This window comes from Epinephelus moara, chromosome 15 (genome assembly GCF_006386435.1).
Source record: "Epinephelus moara isolate mb chromosome 15, YSFRI_EMoa_1.0, whole genome shotgun sequence".
Classification (NCBI taxonomy): Eukaryota; Metazoa; Chordata; class Actinopteri; order Perciformes; family Serranidae; genus Epinephelus; species Epinephelus moara.
This window is the reverse complement of record NC_065520.1, coordinates 4,739,391-4,755,584: the sequence shown is the minus strand read 5'-3', so window position 1 is coordinate 4,755,584 and position 16,194 is coordinate 4,739,391. Positions and strand designations below refer to the sequence as shown.

General features: G+C 45.3%; 1 protein-coding gene across 1 annotated transcript in view; it reads right to left on the bottom strand.

The window, feature by feature from the left end:
• Positions 1-11,971, bottom strand: part of LOC126402027 (Krueppel-like factor 7) — a 52,132-nt gene extending 40,161 nt beyond the window's left edge. The window contains exon 1 of the mRNA XM_050063670.1: positions 11,649-11,971. Coding sequence (XP_049919627.1) covers positions 11,649-11,828 — 180 coding nt within the window. The 5' untranslated portion in view covers positions 11,829-11,971. The remainder of the gene's footprint in view (positions 1-11,648) is intronic.
• Positions 11,972-16,194: the final 4,223 nt, after the last annotated feature.

Sequence of the window (16,194 nt, the reverse complement as noted above, 5' to 3'; positions counted from 1 at the left end):
AGAACAGAACAATGGGAAACAGAGGTATGCTGTCACGCTGATGAATGGCTCTTCCCACAGGTCTCATTAAATCACAGAAGGGCACTTCCCAGGCCATTGGAAGAGTTAAGCAGGGCGCAGAAACATCTCACCCTCTCTGTCTGTCAACTTTGACACTTACACAGCTGTTTTTTTTAACCAAGGCTACACGTCAAAATAATATTTTTCTTCGTGAAAAATTGTGCTTTCAGGCTTTGACATATAGGCTAATCCCAATTCAAGCTGAATCTGCCTGGTTTTGAGGATACAAGTCATATCTTATTCAGACAACTCGGCCCCGCAGGAGTTTGGAATGACTGAAACTACATGACGTACCCAGTTGGCTGGAGATATCAGTGTCTTTAGGGTAATTTGGGACCCAGTTTAATCTTCCAGTGAATTTAGCATCAGCTGCTGACAATGTAAAACATCTTTTATCTGTTTGTGACCACCAATCTGAGCCCTAAAATACATGTAGTATGAGATCAAGATTAAGCTTGATCTTGTAATTTTTCTTGTAAGATAAAAAAATAGGGAGAGACAGAAACTCATAATTAATGCAAGAAGAGCAGGATGAGGAATCTTTGGAGAAAAGATGGATGGAAGGTGGGAGACTGAAGGAGGAAAAAGGTCGTGACACACTGGCCAATCAGGCAGGCAGCTCTGGAGCAGCGAGCCATAGCAGGTGGAAAAACACCACTGGCTTTGCATGCTGGACAACCGCAGCTGAGTGTTGAGTCTGGCATGCAAAACACGCCCACACATGACTGCATAGCCACGTACAGAGACACACAAACTTGATGTCCCTTACAATGTAATTCAGCTCAGTCCTCTCAAAGCCGACAACTGGCATTATTACGTCTTTGCTGGAACCTTGAACAAAATCCTTTTAAAAGACTTTAACAAAAGCACCTGCACCTGAAACGTCATCAAGGCCTGCACTGGCGACTCAGCTGTGATCTTCACCAACGACAGTCTTGCTTTAAAAACTATCCAACCCGGTTTCAGAGCGTGCGCGTCCTTGCGGCTGTCACCACCAAGAGCTTAGGGCCCTGATTGATGACTGGCTTCGGATGACAACAACAAGCAGCGGTGTTTACTCAGGGCAAATTGCCCTTGTCTCTCTCTCCACCTTCCATCTCTTTCTCCCCCTCTCCCTCTCTAGCTCAATCTTTGGAGAGAGATGGTCCACATGGCTGCATCTCTGGTTTCTGGATGGCTACGAGTCCCTCGAGGTGGGATTAGCCTCCCAGAATGACAGCTAAACAAACAAATAGGCCAAAGCTGGTCTTCCTGGCTTGCCAAGGCTGCCTAGCAACAGGTAGGCAGTAACGCTTGGTATGTCAAAGCCAGTGTGACGGCTTTGACATAAAATGCCTGGACATGGTGTGAATGTGTGGCCATAATCAAAGCCAATGGATTTTCAAACATGTGAGAAGGCTGGAAGATTAAACACACTGATGTCCAAGTAGGAAGATAGGGAAGAAGTAACCACGGCAACCAACGATCACTTGAGGCCTTTGCAATTATTTCAAGTCATTCAAAATACATATTGCTGAAGTGTCACTCTGATGAGATTCAGCCATTAAAATAAGCAACGTTAAACGTGCCAACGCCTACATGTTAACGCAGATGATGATTCATCTTATTGTTTACCTCAAAGAGCAGCCGGCGCTCTTTGATAGCTCTTTGACAGTCAGATACTGTATGGGCCCTTCAGAATACATGTTCTCATTAACGGATACTTACACATCCATGAATGTACATACTTGATGACAGCAAGCAGTTTAAAGTTTAAATTGTTTTTCATTTCGGTCCACTCTAACCAATTTCCGTGGCAGGGAGATTTGGTTTTCCCTGACCAATCACCAGAGACAAATGAATCCCCCTGAATCTATCGTCATTTTAAGGTGACACTGATGCATAGCCATGCCAATATACTGTTTTTCCCAGGGTTTTAAGAGTGTAGCAGAGCAGGTGGAAACAAACTATAATGTTGGCCATTATTAAGAAGACATGCTGTCGATGTCAAACTGTAGCAGTAGTCTTGTCTGTGTACTGATTGGCCAATCGTTATTTCCTCCATGGTGCTTATTGGATCAAATTTTCAACTGAGAAACCGTTGTTTCATGTCACAATGCCAGACCATTTGGTCAACTCAGTGTTGTGGGTATGGATGGATTCACAGGTCTGAACCCAACTTTTTCTTGATGTCTAGGAAACCATTGCGTCCAGTAGGGTTGGGTCACGATGGTTGCCAGTCAGCAACCACTCAGAGCAAGCGCCCTCGTCCACACCAACACCAGGTTAGCAGTGGTAATAATGGCGTTCATTGCATGCTTAAAAAGTAAGAATTCTGATTTATCGACCAGATGACCTGTGGGCTAACAGTTGCTGCCTCCATCGTGAAGATTTGCCACTGTCACTCATCAATATCTGCTCCCAAACACTGGGCTGACTGCCATTTATCATTATTATTTATTTTAATTCACTGGTAACATTATAGAAATATTGAATATCACACACTCTAGCAGGCGGGGCAGAAAGTGACAAAAGCGTTCTGAGTAAGTTATTAATACTTACGCCTACGTAAACATTGCATGCAATAGTCCACGTTTCACCCTCTCTTCCCCCTGTCGGTCTCTTTCTCTCCATCAAACACACACAGACCTCAGTCCTGATTATCTCTGTGTAACCTGTGGACTCTCGTGTTGTCTGTGTTGTGTTGATATAAAGAGGCCCAGACTGATCTTGGTTTATTCCTGACAACTCTGACAGCAAGAGGTAAAAACTAAAGCCTCCGTCAATTATGACTATGTAACTCGAGCCCGTCTCCCATGGAGTACAGCAGCAAAAGGGGAGAAGAAAGGTGGGAGACACCCCTTTCTAGGTGGGGTACCCCCAAAGGTGAACGTAGGGGTACAGAAACTGTTCCTATGCGTGTCAGGTACTAACAACTGAAACAAATTTTGTGTAATTATAATACTTAATATTACAAACGTACATTTGACTTTGTTACAAATATTACATAACTGACCTTGTCACATCTGTCCTTTTCTCAACCAGAGAAATGTACTACTGTAGTGCATAGAGTTGGCAGTTTGTGGGTCGGGTCTGGTTCAGGTGGTTGATTAACGCATATTTTTTGTGTAGATGGCATCGTTTATAAGAATGTTTTACTAGAGACATTGTTATATGCCATTTCTCTAGACAACGCCCAACGCTAGCACTCAGCCAAGAAATAGTCCCTTCGATAGGCCTGATCAGGATGCCTCCTGGGCACCTCCCGTTAGAGGTGTTCTGGGCACGTTGCACTGGTAGGAGGCCCGGGGCAGACCCAGAACATGCTGGAGGGATTAGATATCTCATCTGGCCTGGGAACGCCTTGGGGTTTGCAGGAAGAGCTGGAAAGTGTTGCTGGGGAAAGGGACGTCTGGGGTGCTTTGCTTGGCCTGCTGCTCCTGTGACCTGGCCCCAGATAAGCGGATGAAAATGGATGGATGGATGGTTATGCACATTTGTTTGCCTTTGGTCGGAATCAGGCTAGCTGTTTACCCCTGCTCCCATTCTTTATGCTAAGCTAGGCTAACTATCACCTGGCTTTAGATTTGTGTATGATTGACAGATATGAGAGTGGTATCGATACTCTTATCTATCTCTAAGCAAGAACGGGAATAAATATATTTACCAAAATGTCAAACTACTCCTATAAGGTGCTAGTTTGCTCCAGTTCCAGTCTGTAAACAAGATTCATCCAGTCATAGCCTTCTGATAGTGAGTCTCATCCAGTCTGTCCTGTCCACTGACACATAATACTCAGCTGATATTAGCGTGTGTCTTCTAAAATGCAGCTCTCGCAGCTTGGTCTGATGTGACTCTTTTGATGCGACGTTTCCACCAGCAGCTTGGCAGCGTTTATTTGTGACACGCTCTGCGTAAACGAGCCTTTATTCAGCATTGTGCCAATTTTTGATTACGTAACCCTCCCGAGTGCAACTTTTTGCAGAGAGACTGACTTTAAATAGGGGTTAGAGCAGGGCAAATCAAACAAGGCAGCTGTGACTTAGTCTTCTCAGAATTTGAAAAAAATAAACGAGAGACAGAACGAGAGAGAGAGAGTCATGAGATAAAGAGAGACAGACAGAGAGTTGGTGGTAATTCCAAAGCATAAAACGAGAGCCTGAGACTTTTCTTCCTTCTCTTCCTTTCTCTTTTCTCCCTGCGGTTGCCAAGCCGGATGGCAGCAGCGAAGCATGTCGGATCACTGTAAGGTGCTGTAACGGCTTCCCGATTTCGCCTCAAATGATGTGAAAGTCATTGCCAAGCCATGTGTGCTGGTGTGAGGCGAAAAAAAATGACTGGCTCCTCTTCTCACTGTTAATCAAACCTGGGGTGGCAGAGCGTTTTGCAGACGGAAGCCATACATAAAGATGTGCTTGTTCACCACGCTCCCTCTCCCTCCCCCTCCTTGCTGCCTTTTTTCTTCTCCACCACCACCACCAACGCCACCTCCTCTGCCTCTCACCCCTCTCCCAGTCACCAGAGCATCAGACAAATGAATGCTTCCTCCGCGTCCTCTCTTTCATCAGCGCTTCCAACCTTTTCATCAACGCCCATAAAGCAGTAGAAGGCATCTATCGCTGGCAATCGCTTCTCAGCTGCCTGAGTGATGAGACAGAGGTGGCAGAGTTCAGTAAGCGCTCTTATGGCAGAATGGATGTTACTGGGTCAGGGGGTCGCTCGCACATCTCATTACACAACATACACACAAACCTGTGCACCTGCATGTGATGGTGTGTGCACAGAAAACATCCTGATCTCGAGAGAAATGAAATCCTGTGCTGCATGTCCCAGCAAACCTGGGGATGCATGCATGCAGCACAGATTAATAAATGCAGAGGATCTCTGGAGGCTAAACTAAAGGTAAAAAGCAAACGCAGAAAAGAAGTGCCTAGAAAACAGCAAGCACTGTCTTGTTAACATAACTGGTGCTGCTCAGGAGCCAAATTGGGTTTTTGCTGTTACAGCTCATTTATCTGTTTATACTAATTAGATGAACTCATAGCTCTTTTATTACAGTCTCTTTTTTCCCCCCGTAAACAGACTGGCATCTTTTCTTGGAATCGATGTATTGAGTAATAACCTTGTAGCTGGAAAACACTTAAAAGCGTCCAGCGGAGATGCTGCACTGGGCGCACAAAGGCTCCCTTTCATGCCTCGGCGCGTCACGGGCCGAGGCCGTGTCGAATAGATTCTACGTGGCATCCATCTTCAAGATCTTCGGACTGCTATCGGGTTAGAGGCGAGCGAAACAACGCAGCGAGAAATCAATTTCATATTTGACACATGAGCGTCATGAGGTAGCACGGGCTCGTTGGAATACTTTGAGGATGTCTGGAAATTAACTGCAGCTATAAAACACAAACTAGAATGACTCTGCTGTCCCGTCTGGGGTGATGCTATCGTCTTTTCTGCCTTCAATCACATTTTAAGGGGCTTTGTGCGAACTGGACCAGACGTCAGTTAAACTAAAAGGGAATTAACTAAATTTTTCTTTGGAGAGCGTCCAAACTTGATTTCAGGAATTCCACATCTCATACTTACAGCTGATGTGACATTTTAATAAAGCCAGAGGCGCGGAACGAAGACGCCACCAGGAGCTCTTTCGAGACAAATAAGATTAAGTCCCAGTTTGTCCTTCCTCCTCCTGCTCGCAGAATACTCAACTGTGCCCGTTACAGGATTGATTTAATTTTAATTTGCATAAAATTACATCAAATAGCAGCGAGTGAAAGGTCACACAGAAGACATGGGGTGTTTTTTTTTTTTTTAACTGCTTGGTTTATTTTAGCCTCATGCTTGCACAGGAAACACATGATTCAGACATCTAAACTCATTCATCCTCATTGCTGCTGCTCTGCAAAGCAAGGAGTGCGACTTTGGGGACGTAGTTACCTGGCTGTGTTATAGCAGAACTGAGCAGCGTACGGCGTGGGGAAAACACACAAGTCCAGAGCTTACACAACAGCCCTGCAGAGATCAAAAATCCATACTGTGCTAATTCTATAAGAGGAAAGCGGCAGAAAATAGAGAGAACGGAGAAACAAGGGATGGAGGAAGACGAAGACAGGATGGAGGGGGCCAGTTGGCTGCGCTCCCCAGCATGCCTGCTGTGTGTGAGAAAGCAGCTGTGGCCTACTGAGGATTACATAACATGCTGAGACACATACGCAGCGGCGTGCACGTACGCAGCCGTGCACGCCACAGCGTATGGATGTATATGGATGTTCAGTGTCGCTGCAGATTTCCAGCTCTAATGTTTCCCACTTCATCTTCCTCCTCCTTCTTTCTTTTATCCTCATCATGATCTATCTAGAAACCAAGACTGGGGTCACTGTGCTATCTCTCTGGCCTTCACCACAGATTTAGGAGTGACCTTTCCCCTGGCGGCAGGGGTGGATTATGAGACAGTGGGCCCTTGGGTACGGATATGCAAAGGGCCCCAACACAGCTCCCACAGGAGCAAGACACACAGACTTTGCGGTGGTTTTTCCATCTCTTTGTAGTTGTTGCATCTTTTTGTGGTCACTTTCTGTCTCCTTGTGGTTGTTTTGTAGTATATTGTTCCTCTTTGAGATTATTTTGTGTCTTTTTAAGGTAGTTTTGTATCTTTTTTTGGTCATTGTGTGTCACTTTGTAGTTATTTTGTGTCTTCTTTGAGGTACTTTTGTGTCTTTCTAAGGTAATTTTGTGTCCTTTTATGGCGTTTTGAGGCCCTTTTGTGGCTGTTTTGCCCAAGTTTGTAGTTATTTTGTGTCTCTGTGTAATTCTTTTGCATGTCTTTGTGGTCCTTTTGAGTCTCTTCCTGGTCAGTATGTGTTAATATGGCATTTGACATTTCGCAAGTGAAGGCCAGAGGGCCCCCTGACATTTTCAGCCCTGGTTCAGTGCCCGGTAGGACCATTCAGGAATTATGCTTGGAGGCAGTGGTGGATCTTCCTAGGGCGCCTCCCAAAGGGGGGCCATGAATTTCTTTTTTTAACTTAAAAAAAAAGAAAGAAAACTTAAGGGAAAACATATCCAAAGTGTGTGTTTGTAATAAATATTTTTTTAGGGTGGGGAGTGCCCAAGGGGAACTTGCCTAGGAGGCACTGCTTGGAGGCCTCAGCCAAAAAACACAAAATAACTCCATCCATCTCCATCCCTACTTCTTCATCCTGATCCTCAGGACACCATGCATCCGTGCCCTCTTCTTCTCTGACTGTCTCTCTGAGTGTGTTCGTCGCTCTTGGGGGGGTTCGAGCCCACCGGACTGTGAAATGTGAAACCCTGCGGCGGGGAGAATGTGCATGCTCTGCAACTTCCTCCACCTCTACGTTCGCAAACCCCCTCCGCCCCCACCCCCAGACAGTGCCGCCGCTGCTACTGCTCCTGCTCCTGCTCCTGCTGCTGCTGCTGGCTGGGAAATGTGCGTGTTATTGAGTCGCGAGCAAGAAGTGGATGTAAGTGGATGCATCTGAGCATGCGGGCTTGCATATGGAGGTCGCACCGGAGCGCCCTGCTGCTCCTTCCACATTTAGAAACACCCAAGCCAATCTGTGCACATCCACATATAGAAGCCCATAATGCACCATGCAGCAACATACAGACGTTTCGCTTGGGTAGGCATCAGGCGTTCAGTCTACATGTGTGTGTTGAGCCCCTCAGGGATAATTTATGTGTTGGAGGGTATGGAGTGTGTCCTGAGGTCAATGACAGACAGCCATTTGTGGTGTCCTGTTACGTCCTATCCATCAGGGTCAAGTGCTGTGGGTGAGGGCACGTCATCAGCAAAGCCTGAAAAATCTATCATATCAGCCTGAAATCCGATCCAGATGTTTTGTCTTTTATATTTTGGCCTCTGAATGCTCAGAAGATGCTGATACATGTTTGACAGTAAAGCCAAATGAGGCTTTATCACAGTGAATGCCAGTTTACAAAAGAGCGTAACAAGCTCTGGAAACTGCAGCCAACATCAACAGCAATGTCTGTTGGTATGAAGATGCAAAATAACACGTGTACACTTTGCTTTGAGGGAAACTGGGTTCCACATATAATGAGTAAGTTATGACCAGCTATGCTTGTTCCAAATCCAGCTCAGCCCTGCTGTTTGTTCCAACTCTGAACAACCAACTGTACTGGGATTTGGAAGCGAGACAGCACAGTTCAGTTTGGCACTATTTAGTTCAATAATGGAACAAATAGCAGCCTCAAATGTACCATCTGCAGACCTCCAAAACACTTTCCTGCTTTTCTACTCCCCATCCCCCTATAAGCGCCTGAATCATGCCTCACAGACACCAACAGGGGACACAGTCATCATTCTTGCCATCGCATCTCAGGGAGCCATTTAGGGTTCGACTACAACGGCCTCCTATCTCACCATCAGACCCCATAAAAGCATCAAATTCTAAATTGTGCCTGGAATACAGAGGGGATTGCTCAAGCTGCGGGTCTCTGCTGGAGGCAGGAGCTTTTAAGGCGAGCCACGACTCATAATTCATGTATTCAGGAGGGCTCGGTGGCGTCTTCATGTTGCTACAATGGACGCAAGGATCGCTTTGCCAAGAACATCTCTGTGTGCTGTGCGGGGAGAGAGAGCAGGGGGCTTCAAAGTGTGGGGCAAGTCATAATCCTTGTGCTCACAAGGACACAATGCAATCTTCTCATCCCAAATATGGGTTGTTTTCCAAAAAGTTTGATATTTGCTCCAATGATTTGTTATGGGACACAGGATGCTTTGAGCCTGCAAATTGGAAAAATGTGTTTTTCAAACTATATAAATGATTAATTCCCACCCACCCCCTGCCCTGTTTGGTGTTTTCTTTAATTATGGTGCTCTCTGGAATCGGGATCATGGCAAATAATTAGTTTTATGCTGTAAAAAAGGATTAAATCTGCGCTTTTTAAGTAGAAAAACTGGCTAAAGGTGCAAGAAGTGTGTCATAGGTGTACATTTCAGGGGGGGTGCAGGGAACACGTTCCCTTCAATATCTACAACATGTGCATTTGTAACCCCCCCATAAAGACATGAAAGTAGCAGAGGACTTTCAGTTTGACAAAATTAAAGACATTTCAATGCAGAAAAGGCACAAATTACAAACCTACATCCTTGTTTAGATCTATAGATCAGGAATGAAACCTGTGACATTTCATTTTTTAAAGACTATCAGTAGACACAGACGTAAATTTCAGGGGGGACACAGGGGGCAAGTCCCCCTCAATAGCACATGTGCATATGTCCCCCCTATAAACCATGGAGTAGCAGATGACTTTTCTGACAAAATTAAAACGACATTTCCGTCGTAAACCGATGCAGAGAAGGCAAAAATAAATGCATAAAATTCATCAGAATGCAGAAAATTAACTGTCTGATGCTCAAAATTTTGAGGCAGAGGACCTCCCAAACCTCCCGTTTTATGTGTCCCGCCAATGTTGATCAAAACATACACCCTTGTGAAGATCTATAAATCAGCAAAGGAACCTGTGACATTTCATTTTTGAAAAGTCTATCAGTATATGGCACAGGCGTAAATTTCAGGGGGGACACAGGGGGGCACGTCCCCCTCAATATATTTGGAACATGTGCATTTGTCCCCCCAATAAAAGACAAATTTGATTTTGAGAGAATGTGGGGAATCAAGTGTTTGATGCTCAAAATTTCAGGTGGATGACCCCCAAACATCCCCGTTTCATATGTGTGTCCATGTTGAATTTCATGACAGTAGCAGAGGACTTTCATTTTGACAAAAGTAAAGACAATTCCATCTTAAATCGATGCAGAGGAGGCAGAAAATGATGCATACAAATTCACCAGAATGCACAATATTAAGTGTCTGATGCTCCAAATTTCCTTGGGGAGGACCCCAAACACAACCCTTGCTTTATGAGCCAGGTTCAACAGCAGAGTTCATCTCTAAAATCTGATGTCTCATGTAAAAAAAAAAGCATTTTCTCATACAATCCAAAAGAAGAATGCACACTATGCAACTGCCGAATAACAGCACGTATCTGCGTGTACATTCTCCACATTTAAGAGACAGTGACTGTGAAACTTGACGATTTTCCTTAATTCCAAAATGGACGTTGTCTCTGCAGAAAACTGACATTTCCAGTCTCCACAGATGAGAGCTTCCCCAGCCTTTTTGCCTACACACGCAGCTGCCTCTCTTCCATTTGCATTAGGTATCGATTTTGATATGCAGGCTGTGGGTGAGAAACAGGGAGAGAAAGACACGCGCTGCATATGGTACACGCAGGCCCCGTGCAATTTAAAAATCCACTGACAGTGAAGCTGGGAGTTGGAGACTTGTTATGAAAAGATGCGTCGGTGGCTAACAGTGGGATGCCAATTAGGCTGCTTGGCCACAACGAATGGATCCGCGGTCACGCACCGGTTTCTCTCTCCCCCCCCCCCCCCCCATCACTCCTCCCTCCCTTCTTACGCATGGAGCAGAGAAGTGGGGAAAAGCTGAAGCTCCTATTGCATGAACAATACCGGCATCAAATTTCCATGCAATGATTTTTTTTGCTCGGTCAGTGAAGTGCAGCATGGAAAGCATCATCACCACCACCAGCAGCAGCAGCAGCAGCAGCATTGCAGGTGGGCCGACGGCTGCATGGCCCTTATTTTGACTTAGATATGGTAAAGGAAGGGTTGCTCAGTGACAGATGGAGCTCTTATGCATGGCAGGTGCAAACAATTTGATATTATAGAAGAAAAAATGACATATTAAGGTGAGAAACCCATGTTGGATATTTAAAAGTGCAGATTTTACGCACATTTTCACCAGAAAATGTTGAAAGACAATATTTCTGCATGTATTAGTAACATTTTGAACAATTAAAATGCACGGAAACACACACACACACTTTCTCTCACACACACAGGTATATTTTCCACTATGAAATTTTGGGCTGACATAAACAGAGACGAGATGTGTGAGGAATATAAGAGCAGTAATGGCCGTGTAAAGTGCCGGTGCGTCTCCCCCACGCAACCATCACCATGTGGCAGCGTGCTTATCTCCCCATATTCATCCTCTGAACTTGGATGGAGTAAGTGTGTGTGAGGTGGGTTTAAAAAAAAAAACGCGCAGGTGAACACGCAGATGACAGTTATCCCTCTCCTGCGCTGCCTTCACACATTTTTCCACCGCTGCATTTAAAAGATGGTACAAAGCCAGACATGTTAGGGTATCTATAATGAATAAGTGAAGGGACTTCTCTCCGTGCAGGGGGGTTCACTACTCAGTAATCTGAGGGATGCAGATGTATTATTCACGATCAATTCAGTCCCTATTATGGGATTCGGATCTTCATCTTTCCTAAATCGCATTTGACAGCTTTATTACGCGCCGGCGTGCGTTCGCATCTTATCCACTTTGCCATCTCTGGTAAAATTGTCAGATATATGAGTGATGAAAAGCATTTCATCTCCTCATTTCTCCCTCAACTACCACGCTTTGGGGAGAAAAGTTGACGCCTGCATCCCGACCGCGTGTGAACCCAATCAGAGAGCGGACCGTGTGGTTTAAAGCGCCGGATCGAGATGATGCACGCCGGCTGTAGGGCTGAAAGTTGACACGTACCTGCTGCCAGTTTTCCTCCAGCGAAGGCATGGCAGAGAAGTAGCCGGTGTCGTGAACAAGCTGAAGTTCCTGAAAGATACTGTGGTTCGCTAAGACATCCATGCTGGCGCTCGGTGATGGAAAACAAGAATGATCCACAAGAAATGTGCCTCCTTTCTTGGCTGTGTCAGACCTCTGCATCCACTTCTTTCATATTAGTCCATAAGAGAAAATTAATTTGTCAGTGTGGCGGCTGGAAATGTGGCGATTAGGGTCTCTGTACCTGCGCGCATTATCGGACTCGGTGCGTAAAAGAGACAGGGGGTGATGGAGGCTCCATGCGTATCCGTGTTGCCAAACTAGACACTGATAGGGAGCCAAAGGAGGGGAGGGGCTTGGTAAACGAAGGGGCGTTGTTTGGTTTGTCAATCAACTCCCCCTGCTTGTCCGTTTAATGCGAATGGGCGGTTGAGGGGTTATTTGAGCCGCGACGGAGCGTGGAGAGGCGGGGTTAGGCAGATTTAGCGGGCGGGATTGGCTCCAGCGTCACATCACTCAAGCCGAATATGGGCTCGATAGGTGAGCTATTTATGGATGGGTATATTAGATTTGGAAGAAGGTCTGAAAGGCTAGTCTGAGAGGAGAAGCCGTGGTGTAAACATCATGTGCTCACAAACAGGAGCTGGAAACAGAATTAATAGGCTGCTATATTGTTCCACAGTGTAGAAATTAAATAATAATGAGATGCAGGATGAGGCATTAGACTGTAACAAATATATATCCCTGTATGGGGACTCTATGCTTTAATAATGAGTTTATAGTATAATGACATTTTAATCTCCTTTAATATCTCCATAGTGCTGCTGCAGTGCTCCTGTGCAGACTGTATCAGTGTGTTTAGATATGTGTGCACTATCCATAATAAAGATTTAGTTTGTTTATTCTGTATTTTTAATGTCATATCAGCACTGTAATCCAATAGAGACTCCCTCATAAGTTGAAGTTAAAAGTCATATACAGTGACGAATCTTCCAATACACCTCTTCAAGGTGTCTTTTGGTTGCTGGGAATCAACATCGTGGTTCCTTTTAATAGGGATATGATACACACCGGGCACGTCAGTTTTAGAGCCAGTGGGCTACAGCCGCAGACACAGAGCGACACCCTTCGCAGCAGTATGTCACTCCCCGGTTGGCTGAAGTTTGTAACGCCACCAGCAACTACTGTAATTCAGTCAGACAACTCACGTTTAAATGTTTATTTCAACAGAAGAACATAGTTAGAGTTTAGCCCCCCCTTAGCCGGAGCCTGCAGGTGGATGCTGGGGTGGAGGTGGGGATAAAAAAGCAAGCAGCAGTGCTGATGCAGGGCAGCAGCGGCACCGACGAGGCCTAAAGAGACCAAGGAGATTTTGCAGCTTAAATAGACTGCCAAAGTAGGAGGGTGTATTTTGTAGATGACATATAAGAAGTGACGTATGACGTGCGGCTGCCTGAACTAATTCACAGGCGTCGCTGCATTCCAAAGAGAGTCAAAGTCCATATAGGGCAGGTGGGAGAGGAGGTGGATGGGTCATGCAAACCCCAGACTTTTGCCTAGAAGTCCACTGTTCGGTTCCAGTGTGAATTTTAAGCCAAACATGATGTTTTTTCTTAAATCTAACCATGCGTTTGTTGCCTCACCCTAAAGAAATCAACCTTGAAAAGACACAGCACCTCATATTTTCATGTGTCTGTCCACTGACAAAGCAGCAGTGTTTGACGAGTTATGATGAGACCGTGTTGAAACAGCATATAAAACGCTGAACTCAAGTCCTCCTGAACTAAAGACACGCAGTGGGAAATGGTGACATTAGTTTTAGGACCTCGGTGCTCAGGTTGCTCCCTTCAACAAGGTACAAACTTGATGTCAGAAATATAAGTCCACCAGTTCCCTAAAGAAATGAACCAGCGCAAAGCGTAGATTGCCGCACTTAGACATAGGAAATGGACACTGTCTGGAAAGTCCAGGGTTCTCATTACATTATAGGTAAGTTTTGTAATATTTCAGGGAAAGAAAATGACAGGACAGACAAACAGCACACACAAATACAAATGCTCTTTTCTCTTGAACAAGCTACACTGTCCACCGTTTTTAGGGAGAGTGGCAGACTTTTATTTCTTTGGGTCCAAAAAGTATTTCTACCATTTCCCACAGTGTATTTCACTTCTGTTTTTGTGCAGTGGTGGTTGAACCAGACATCCCATGGTAATGGTCGATGGCATTTCCTAGCAACTGAAAGATGCCTTGAAACAGTCTATAAAAATGGAAGATAATTAGCTTAAAATCATGTGTGGAGAGCCCCTAATTAAACTTGATTTCTCACCTGAAGAGCCAGTCTCCAGGGCTTAGACTTGCCAAGCAATATCTTTTTGGCCATTGTCTTTGTAATGACGGGTTGTTTAACTTGAAATATTTTTCGACCTCAACAACAAGTATCTCGTCATCGTCAGAGTTCTCTCTATGCATCCATGGTGAGGAGAGGAGTCGAGCTACCATAGGAGCTGAGAAGAAGAGCTGCTACGGGAGCTGGTACGTACAAGCAGGGAGCAAGTGGGGGGAAAATGCATTTAACGCCAGTGATGGTGAGGCTAGAAGTAGGACAGTGGCGTAAAGTGCTGCGAGGTGGCACATCCAGGAGTGCCGATACGTGTCTAGCTGCCGCCAGTGTGGGGTTGTGCATTGAAAATAATAGGGGCGTATTTTTTGATGCATGACGTGTCTGATGCGGTTGTGTTTGTCCGAAAGGGGAAAATGATCCAAAGATCTAATTCTAACGTTCGGTCTGTAGCAAGGGTACCACCTCTAGTCATGGCAATGCAACCTGTTCTCATTCCAGAGTTGTCAAATACTGCTGCGTGGTAAGTGATTTCCGAGTCGGACACTGACGAAAAAAGGCATCCAAGCGGCGTCACTTTATAACGCCTCCAGATGGTGTCAGTTTGAAATGCCGCCCTACAACAACGTAACTTAAGGAGGGGTGCTGGATGGGTCCAGCAGACACCAGACTTTCACCCAGCATTATAAGAGTAAGAGATAATGAAAAGGCAAAAGCCATCTGGGGCGCAGTGCCAAAGAAAAGAAGGGAACCAAGGGAAGCTTGCCCAGGGCACCAAGTGTGCTAGGTTCTGCACTGGTCATATAAAATGTTTATCTCGTAAAGTGACAGGCTTATTACACTGACCCACATTGATAAAAATCAACACTTCTTTTATGCAGCTGTAAGTAACAGAAGGGTGAAAAAGAGTCCACTGAGCATGTGTGTGTGGGATGATAGATAAGTAGGCAAATCTTCCTCGATATGTCTTGTTTGGTGGTGAGAGTAATGCCGCTTATTCGCTGGCCCCGTGTAAGCCATCGAAATTGTACACTTCCACGCAGGCTCAATAGTATTCTCTCTCTGTCTCGCACACTCACACAGAGTGTTGTAGAGGTCTGTAATCTCATTACAGTGCTGGGGGAAGGCTGGCCGAGGGCCCCGGCTATGCGATTTACACATGGCATTTTGGGAGGGAGAGCTCAGCTCAGACGGACGATGAAGCTCCCGCTGACATTTATCCGTTTGACACAACTCACTCCGTCTCCCTTTCCTCCTCCTGCTTCTTGTTCCTGCCTCTCTCTGTCTCTCCTGCCCCTTGCTCTTTAAGTCTGCCCCTTTTTATTTCTCATCTCTCTGATACCGTGCCTCTCTGTCTGCCACTCTCCATCCGTCCCTCATGTCTTCCCCCATAATCCTGCACCACACTCTGTGTTCCACCATCAATGTTTTCGGCAGGGCTGGACAGACGACAGAAGGAAAACACATGACAGAGACATAAATGCAAACAGCGACGGTTGCCATGTGTGCGGCAGAGGTCGGTCAGCTGACAAAAGAAAGAAAACAACAATCCAGCACGGCTGTGTCCTGTTTATCCCATCTCCACATGGCTGACTGAAGTGTAAAATATTCATCAGATAAATCCTGTTATTTTTATGAATTGTTCATGTGGCTGTTTGGACTATAAGAGCCAACAAAAAGCAGTTAGAACAAATTGTTTTAACCATAATAAAATCTGTCCAGAATTGTTCCATATGACAAAGACAAATCTTGTAAGCAGTGGCTGATTTGTGCTCATACTGAGCTTTCAAAGAACCATGTTTCCATCACAACAAAATACCAGGATTCATAACACTGGCTGGTCGAAGTCCACAAGGATATCCTGTCGCTGTGGGGATTGGATGATGGTCCAATAGAACGGAAGCAAAGTAATGAACAGTAAAGGACACAGGCACAGTTAGTTACATATTATTTTATTCATTATTTCATGTTAAGTATACATCCAATGGGTTTGTGGGCCCCTGGGCACAGACATACAGAAGGCCCCACCACCTCTCTTTGTAGTGGTTTGGTGTCTTTTCATAGTCTTTTTGTGTCCTTCATTGCCATTTAGAGTCTTGCTGCTTGTTACGTGTTTATTTGGGTGACATTTTGCAGGTAAAGGCCAGGGGTGCGCCTGACACTTTGGGCCACAGGGCCTGTGCCCTGGCA